Source organism: Halyomorpha halys, unplaced genomic scaffold, assembly GCF_000696795.3.
Source record: "Halyomorpha halys isolate HHAL.00 unplaced genomic scaffold, Hhal_1.1 Scaffold2.1, whole genome shotgun sequence".
Lineage (NCBI taxonomy): Eukaryota > Metazoa > Arthropoda > Insecta > Hemiptera > Pentatomidae > Halyomorpha > Halyomorpha halys.
The window spans coordinates 745,523-755,638 of NW_027111560.1; the positions used below are offsets into that span (position 1 = coordinate 745,523).

General features: G+C 30.2%; 1 protein-coding gene across 1 annotated transcript in view; it reads right to left on the reverse strand.

Annotated features, from left to right (window-relative positions):
- LOC106681732 (transmembrane protein 135) overlaps positions 1-10,116 on the reverse strand; it is a 17,497-nt gene that overhangs the window by 2,516 nt on the left and 4,865 nt on the right. Inside the window, exons 4-8 of the mRNA XM_014422240.2 lie at positions 8,044-8,195; positions 4,665-4,773; positions 4,435-4,590; positions 3,942-4,082; positions 661-824 (exon numbers count right to left, since the gene is read on the reverse strand). Coding sequence (XP_014277726.1) covers positions 661-824; positions 3,942-4,082; positions 4,435-4,590; positions 4,665-4,773; positions 8,044-8,195 — 722 coding nt within the window. The remainder of the gene's footprint in view (positions 1-660; positions 825-3,941; positions 4,083-4,434; positions 4,591-4,664; positions 4,774-8,043; positions 8,196-10,116) is intronic.

Below are 10,116 nucleotides of genomic sequence, written 5' to 3' on the forward strand. Positions count from 1 at the left end.
TGGGGGTAATGATGTATTCTGATCATTAAATTATGTCTGAAATAAGGAATATGCGCATAATAAAATTTTGGTATTAATTAAAAATCTATAATAGCTACTATATATCAAGATTGAATCAGTATACAACTGGTATTGAACTAGTGAACATGGGTAGTAAACGAGAAAATATATTGTGTGTCTATTTTATTAATATTATTATTCCAATATTTAGTGTAAAGTTGTCACATCATTTTGACGCGTTTGACATTTTTTTCCAAAAAGGGGCTTTGAATCTGTTGTTTGTTTTCCCTGTAAAATTGCTATCCTCAATCGTATGTAAAATAAATTGTTTTTTTATCAACTGCTATTTTTACTCTCAGCACGACAGGTGGGTTGAGAGAACAACAGTAATACTTATTGCCTCATATTTTGGTGTTCTAAACTAATTTATTTAGGATTATTTTTTAAGTTCTTTAACCATTTCTATATAAATAAATAAATACATTGATTATATTGAATGTATGGTTTGATATAAAAAATAGATAAAGAATTGTAACTGGGTCAGATAGACTCACCTGCTGTGTTGTGGTTTAATAAAAAATACATTTAAATTTGTGTAATATTATATATATAAAAAAATGTGCTCGTGCTTTTTTGTTGATATAAAAACAAAAATCTTACTTGTTCATTGTAGCAAAAAGGAGAATATTATAAAAAAATTGAGGAACACTTTTGAAATCAAATATTATTCTTTGTAGAAGGAACATGTTGCTAAGTACAAAGCTCAACTCAGGGTATGGAAGATTGGGCAGTTTGTATTTTTTCTTCAATTTGTCTCCTTGAATCTAAAACGCAAAAGGAATGAAATATGATTATTATTGATAGCAATTTAACTAGTTCTTTTTTTAAAAGAAATTGGTACTAATTAATATACTTTTCATTGGTATCTAGTGAATGAAATCAACCATTATATTGGTGTCTATTGAATGAAATAAACCATCATATTGGTGTCTTGTGAATGAAATCAACTATCATATTGGTGTCTATTGAATGAAATCAACCATCATATTGGTGTCTATTGAATGAAATCAACCATCATATTGGTGTCTAGTGAATGAAATCAACCATCATATTGGTGTCTAGTTAATGAAATCAACCATCAAGTATTAGTATTTTGTAAAAAGGCCGAATCAATAATTTTTGTAACAGTATTTTTACTTAAATTTGTTATTCTATATTTAGCAAGAATGTGAGAAACTGCTCTGAAATGTAAAAAAATCTTTATTTTTACTTGTAAGGTTACATAATAGGCACAATTAATTCTGATTATTAAATATACACACCCCTCGTTTCAAATATCAAATTGATCGAGCTAGAGTCCGATTCGTTATGTCCATGTAAATTTGGTTTAAACTTTAGTTTTTGATTTATTTTTCTTCATAAAAGTTATATTTATATTATTAGTAATTTCCTTCATAATGGAATGAAGTAATTACACCCCAAAAATGCAATAGGTGATTTTCAGCCTTCATTTGCAGAGCGGTAATTATACTTATCCTTTTCTTTCATAATTTAGAGGATCTAATATGGATTACACAATGATAAAAAATTCAGAAATTACATTGATTCTTTCCGGATTTCTTTTGTAAACAACCTCGATGGTACATATTTCTCTGATCATTAGAGTAGGTGTTTAAATGATCTTAAAAGCATTTTCTAGAGGGATAAATATTAAAAAAGACAAGACAAATGGATCAGATTGCCACAAAAAAAAGTTTGAACGCATAAATGCTTCCCTGCAATGCATAACATGATAGTGCTTTCATAAGCTAAGTGCAAAAACTACTCTTAAAAATAAATTAAGTTAAATACTGTTAGGCACACATAGTTGCTTCCATTTTGAGACCATAACAGAAAAGTATTTCATGACTTTCAATACAACTCGAGCCATATTTCAAATCATTTAAACATTCAGCCTGTATCTTGTATATTTGTTATTTACAAATATTTGTAAAAAAAACAAAAACAAAAACTAATACATTAGCACATAGTACATTATACATAAACTAATACATTAGGATATCTATGCTATGACAATTAAAGGCATTTCTATATACAATTTAGCTGAAATTTCAGATAATAAATAAAAGTAGATAGTCTGTTTTTTTAACTATAAGAAGTAGTTTGGATTACTAAGAGACTAATGAAACATTTTAGCAATTATTCAACCAAATTATGCCATTGACTATTCTAGCACTGTTTACTTTTTTGAACAATATAGTACAAGAGCCTGAGAGGAGAAAAAAGGCAGTTATTTCACCCCAATTTTAGATTACTTTAATGGAAACTATGAATAATTACTAGTTAAAATTGACGAGTCTGCAAAGTATAGGTAGGGTGAATAAAAAATAGTGGCAGTTTCAAAACATTTTAAAAAAAGTTAATTTTTCATTCGGAGCTCTATATCTTTAAAACTACCAACAAAACTAGAAAATTTAAGAACATCATTTAAAGAAGAATAAATTTGCTAAAATATGAGTCCTAATAGATATAGATGGATTACGTTCAATAGTTCTCGAGATATAGCTTTTTAAACAGCAACATTTCATAAAAAATGTACTGAAAAATCAGAAGTTAGTGAATTTGTTTCGAGAAATCAAAATCTCAAAACCATTCGACCTACACATGTCTATTAGAAATCAAATTAAAGCTTGTTTAATGTACTATAAAGTAGTTGATGACATTTATATTTGTAGATGTGGTACTTTGTATGATATTTGCAAAAGTATATTGAATCATAGTTGTTCAAACAAAAATTGGAGTGAAAAATGTATATTCATGAGCGAATATTATCAAAACTATTACCCCTACGAAGATATGTGTCATCAACTACTTTATAGTAAGTTAAATTACCTTTATTTTGAGTGCTGATAGACATACGTACAATTTGGGAATTTATTTTGTCAAATTTCATAAAAAATACTACTCCTACAAAATTGAACGTTATAAACTACTTTATAGTACATTTAACTAGTTTTAATGAGAGTGCTAGCAGACATCTGTACGTCTTATGGTTCCTGAGATATAGATTTCTCAAAATAAGTTCACTTTTTCAGTACATTTTTTGGGAAACATTGTTTTTTAAAAATCTATATCTCAGTAACAGCTTTATCAGAGCTCATATTTAAGGAAATTCACTCTTCTTTAAATGATGCTCTCTTAGATTTTCTAGTGTTCTTAGTAGTTTTAAAGATATAGAACTCCGAATGAAAAATGAATTTAACAGCTGCAATTTTATATTCCCTCTAGCTATACTTGACGACTCATCAATTTAGACTAGTAATTATACATAGTTTTCATTAAAGTAATCAAACATTGGGGTGAAATAACTGCTTATTTTTCTACCCGGCTCTAGTACTAACAGATCTGATCATAGCATCAAATTTGTCTGAATAGGAGGATCAAATATTACTAAAAACAACGGATTTATTTAATATTAATTTGTATAAAACAGTCCAATAGAGTTTTTATTTAAGGATTGGTTCTTCAAAACGTTTATCCCTAGACAAATTTGGTGAGATTGTGATTTCCAAATATCTGTAACTCTTAAACATTAAAAAAAAAAAAGTGTCTTCACTAATTCAAATGTTTTTTTCTGATTCTAATTAAAAGAAAAAATACATTAATTATCTTTCTCCATTGTTTCTTAACTTCTCAGCTTAACAAATTTTTCAGGGACATATTCAAAATAGAAAAAAAATAAATAGTTATGAAATACAGGAATATTTGTACTTGTGGTTTTAAATTACTCATTTTTTCCTTTTTTTTTAAAGAAATTTTCTAATTAATCATATTCTGAATAACATAAATTTATCTCCCTTAATTATTATTCCTCATTTAATTTCTAAATGTAATATTTATTATATTATACCCTGCCTTGGATATACTGGTTGATCTATTACCTTTAAAAGTACTGTGGCAGCAGTGAACACAACTTGAAGATTTGGACTGAACCAATATGAAATTCCTGAAAATAAGCCACTCCAAAGTGTATGAATAGCATCATATCTACCTTCTAACTTGCACAGATAACAATTTACAGCCTGAAATAAAGTTATAGATGATTGAAATATATTTTTAAAAAAACATGAATCAATTTTAGTTGAATATTTTGTGCAAAATCAACTGAAGAAACATTAGATTTTTTGTCTATTTTTAAACAATATTTAATGCTATTAAAATTACTTTGTTAATAAAAAAGAACGAAGAATAATTTTTAAAACAAAAAAGAGTTACTTTCTCTCTTTGAAGAAAAACTGATCAATCTAGACTAATTGAATTAATTAATTAAATATACATGTTTTATTTTGTTAAAAAATGTAACATATAGTATTTAGTAAAACTAGTTCATTATTAAAAAATCAGTATAGTAAGTAAATAAACAAAAATGCATACCTCAAAAATAAACACATATGAACTTATAAAAAATGTCATTTGTAAGCTTCTCCATTGAAAAAATGATTCCCGATTTTTCGAAGGTGACATCACTCTAGAAACTATAAATTTTACTCCTGCCATGACTAATCCTACCGCACTGTATTTAAGAGTATCCTAAAACATTTGACCGATCATTCAATACAAATATTAATACAAGGATATATCAAAATATTACATTTAAGTTTTACTCTGATGGTATTTTCTATGCAAGAATACTTGTGAGGGCATTTTTTTTCATTATTTTGAATAATATTTCCTGAAAGATCTTCCTTTCTGGGTGAAACTGGTGTAAAAAACCTGTAATTTTACATATACAATTTTTAAATACAGTCACATTGTTAATTTTTACTTGTTTAATAATAAGAATATTTATATCAGTAAATAAGAAGCAAGAGTAGTATGCATTTTAAATATTAGAACATTTTTTATAGAAAAAAATATGAGCCAGTTTTCAGTTGAACTTAATGATGAATTCATAAAATAAAATGGAATAATCGAGTTTTCTGGGTGCTTCAATTAACAACTGGGAGATTATCATACACTGGGAATAAGGTGAATTTAATTTTTGTGGAAACAATAACTAATCAACGAAATTTAAATTACTGTGAACATTATAGGATTTTGATCACCTAATAACGGAAAAAGTAAACCCCAGCGAATACCTATAATATCTTCCTTTGAGGCATTAACTATTTTCTGCTTATTCATAATGGAATAATTTATAAAGAAATAAGAGGAAGTATAATTAGTAAAATTATGTGAATATGCATTTTTATCGAATAATTGACAATATATTTCAGTAATTAATAATCTTCAGACAGACAATGAAGTGTGAATCAATTTAAAACTATTACGACCTTGATTTGGATTCTATTTATGTAAGTCCAAATATGACCATATAAATAAGTTTTGAGTTTTCATAAGGTTTAAAAATTATAATAGAAAATAAGTTAGCTCACTTATTTTATTTAAATTAATAAAAATGTAATTATAATTGACTATTTCCATCAGCAATCACTTTGATGTATCTCTTTAAATGGCTAGGACTAACACCACATATGGGATTGGGTGTAAAAGGAACATACTCAGATCCCTTTCTGGCGAGGCAGTCTGCTCTCTCATTACCTTTAATGTCCTTATGACCTAGCACCCATTCAAGCCGCACCTTGTTGGCTAAGGAAATAGAATTCATATTAGTTTTAAACTCTTTCACCAATTTGGAGCGGGTTATATAATTACCCAGCACATAGATGGCTGCCTGACTGTCAGTGAAAATTGTGATGAGCCTATCCCTCGAACCCTCTTATATTAAGTTCTGGGCACAGACATTAATTCAGAACACCTCAGCCTAAAAGACCGGGGAGTGCCTTCCTAACGATATGGAGATGCTTTCATTCTATTAAGGATCCGTCAGTATAGCAATTTGCTCACGTTTTGTGTGGAGTAGCCGCTTCGATCTTTGTACTATAATAACGGTCCCCATATTTCTTGATCTGAAGATAAGAGTACATGGCTAGGACCTCATCTTCATCAGTCTTCCTGAACAAGCTGCCATGTACTTCATATATATTACATGAACTAATATATTACTTTTGATTTCAGGCCCCAGGATTTTCATACAGCTCCATTATATGCCCAGAGATACCTCAAGGCTTTCATGCTGGTCTTTTCAACATGGTGTTGCCATTTCAATTTACAACCGAGAATAACACCAAGATGTTTAATATTACAACAGAAATCTAATTGTTTGCCATTAAGATACGGTCGTCTGATTAATATTTTCCGTCTATTATTGAATAAACAAAGCCTGACCTTTTGAGTGTTGCTACCAAGGCAATATTCCTGACACAATCTGTTCATAAGGTCTACTAATGTCTAAAGTAATCCAGATATAGTCTCTGGAAATTTGCCTCCTATCAACACAGCGATATCATCAGCATACCCCGCATATAAAAGGCTGCGGCATTCAATTTTGTCAGTAAGGTGTCAACAAGCACCACAGGAGAGGGATAGTCCTCTTTGCGGACAGCTACCAACAGCTTTGATGTAAGCTTTCTTCCTTCCAGCATTGCAAAAATCCATTTAGAAGAAAGCTGTCCCACCCCTTTAATTTTCATGGTTCTTGCCACAGTTTTGTGAGGGATGCAATCAAAGACGCCTCCAATATCAATAAAGAGGCCAGCCATAATTCCCTTGAAAGCCAACCTTTTCTCAATCTAGAAACCAGATGATGTAAGGCATCTTCACAGGATTTGCCAGCTTGGTAAGCGAATTGCGCCCTGTTTAGGGGCCTCTCCACCAACCTGGTATTCCTAATATGCCTGTCAATGACTTCTTCCAGAACTTTCATTAAGAAAAATGTCAGACATATACGCCTGTAATTGTTGTGGTTGTCATATGACCGTTTCCCTGGTTTATGTTATGTAACACACTTTCGACTCTTTCCAACTGTTTGGAATTTGACTATGTGCTGATTACTCCTTAGTAATACAAACAGATATAGTTTAAGCACCGGCAGACCTTTTTGTAGTAAGGCCGAGAAAATACCATCAGTACCGGCTGATTTAAAATCCGAAACAGATTTGGTCACTCATTCAACCTTACCAGCATTAATAATCCTGTTTGCATCGACCCAGTTATCTTTGCTACAAGTGCAGCAATCCATAATGGGATTTGTATCATCGTTTTCCATCAGTACACACCCAGAAAAGTGTGAGCGTTCAGAGCCTCCAGCGTTCCCAGTTCAGAATCAGTGAAACCTCCTTCCACCCAAACAGCACCCTACACTCCCCTTTCTGGGTCCCTGGATAAGATCCTATTAATTCTAAAGGTGGAGGAAGCATCGTTCACATCATTGAAAAATCTCCAAGCCCCTTAAATGGCCTTACAGTATTTAGTTAGAGCACTTTTGTAAGTGTTCCAACAGCCTGTTCTTTTGGCTTTATTAAAGAGTCTCCTCTTGAGTACTCTCAGGCTACCCAACTCCTCATTTCTGCAGGTCGTATTCCTGTTGGGTTTGATACTGCATACACTGTTACTATCAGTGCGCGACCTCATAATTGACAAAGATTTGATATCCCAACCTAATGTTATTATAATGAGTCATTAGTTTGTTATAAAAATCCATTTGTTATATTGGCTTATAAAAAACATATTTTTTTCATCCCTTTCTTCCAGGATCACTCTCCCTTTTCTCCCCCTCTCCTTTGATCTACCAAGTTGTTCGGCATTGTTTTTTTAATTTATGGATAACTAGCTCAACACCTTTTGTGTTGAAAAAAAAATGCTAATGGATGAAAATCTCACTTTATCCGAGAATCTTGAAATCATAAATTAGGGTTCGAAATATCTAGCTCCTTTATCAATAATACTGGTGGATTTATTACTTATTTTCAATAATTATAAACAGGCGTAATTTAGTTAACAATGAGTTTTCGTAGATAATTAAACAAAGCAATTAATACATGATAGCAATTTTATCGATTGTTAAATTTAGTCGATTTTTAAAATCATTAAACGAGCCCTGAAAGAAAATATTTAACTATCAAATATAAAACGTTTACTTACCACAATGTATCTTTTTTATTATGGAACTCTTGACGTATTCTTAAACTATACATCAAAAATGCATTCACCAACATGAACAATAGGGTTTCGAATTTCTTTGACCTCACAATGATTTTTCTGTTTATCAGGACTCTGTAAAAACTTTCTAAAAACTGAATAAAAATAACTTATTAGATAATTTTTCTTAATCACAAATAAATATATAATTAGGTTAAGAGCACCAGTTATAGACATGTCAACCTTTGTTTTTTTAATATTAATAGTTAATAATTCTTCTCCATTAGCTTCGACAACTTCCCTCCAAAATCAAGTTGGCAGTGAACGATAAAAAGCGGGAAATGTAATGACACTGCATCAGTCTTCGTAAGCCCCTTGTCTCTAGTTTTTCATTTTAAGGAGGTGAGTTGTGTTTTTATAGATTATATACTTATTTCCATATTTACCGTGTTTCTTTCTTAATTTATTAGGTTTTTATATTTAAAAATAAGCATTTCTTAAATGTTTTCCTGAAATAATGGAAATTTAATTGGAAATGGGATTATGATAAATGAGTTACAAAAAAGCAATTTTCTTAATTATTAACAACACTTAATAATTTGGAATATCTTTTAATTTTGTTTTTCAATACTCGTTTTAATCAGTTCAATGTAATGGTGGTTCAGATTTTTAATAATAATAAATAGTTCCAGTATTTATCAAGGGATGCCAGTAACTTGAGGTTTGGTGAAGAATGATCTCTCACTTATTGTTGACCATTGTTATAGTTATAGACAACTACTTGATAGCTTAGGATACCAGACTGTATCTCTATTATCTCGGATGCTTTAGAGATCAATTTTTGACAAAAAATTCTGATACACTACATCCAACTGGCAAAAAAGTTCACCAGATTCCAACAAGAATAACCAGTGCCTGCCTATTTTTGTCAATAACAATAATATTTATCGTGTATTATACAGGTTACAAATAAAAAAGTCAATGAGATTTTTCGTATTTTCACAAAATATTATTTATTGGGAGATGTTTCCGCTCCCACTGCCCTACGCCACTGTACAAGATCTTTGATGTGGCAAGAAGGAATTTCATTCAGAGTGCGTAGTTACATATTTCTATGTAACTACGCACTATACAAAGTAGTTTTTAATTTAACAAACATTAACTAAATAAAATATATTGTAATAACTTCAGGTAAAACCAGAGAGCTTTTTGAGCCAGTTTTATACTATTTTATAAATAAATTTGGATTTTGTAAACTATATATTAATATTTGGTACATTTCTCCTGCCAATGAGAGGATTTTCCATGCCAATAACTGGTTTAATGTGAACTACATGTCTTATTGGTGTAAACTCAAAATTATGATTCGTTTATTGAATATTTCTAGGTAGTTAAATATTGGAGGATTGATTTATCTAAAAGTCGATTAAAAAATGGCCAAATATGGGCGTAGGCAGAGAGGTTTTGGGACCCAAGGAAGAAAATAGTGAACTTGTTTGGCGTATGATTTCTTTCTGGAAACATACTATAATTAGAGAGGTAGCATTGTTGAGTTGGCATCTTCAAGGATCACAAGATCACAACCACACCTTTGAAGGGATAAGATAGATATATGTTGAATCTTATATAAAAAAAGGTAAGATTCAATGAGCACAATTATTCGTCACACATTTGTATCTAAAAATAATGAGGGAAACGAGTATAAAAGTACCTTTATAAGATTACATTCTTATTATAACTTACAGTTTGCCATTTTAATAATCACAGAATGTTTGTTAAAAACAAATTAAAGAAGGCAACCAACGTAGAAGAGATGGATAATATTTTTGCCAGCTATCTCAGAAAGCTGATGCTCTCATAGCAAACCTCTTATCACCTCTTATAGTTTTTTATTTATTGTGTGTATTGTATGAATTTATGCGCAATAATTAAGTTAATGCTCGATTTTCAATTATTTATTGTGATTATATGTAATAGATAGATTTATTTATTGATAGATATTACAATCTGCCACACAGTTGTGGGCAATAGGTAATAGTGATGAATGATCTCATACATACTAAAATAAAAAAAAAT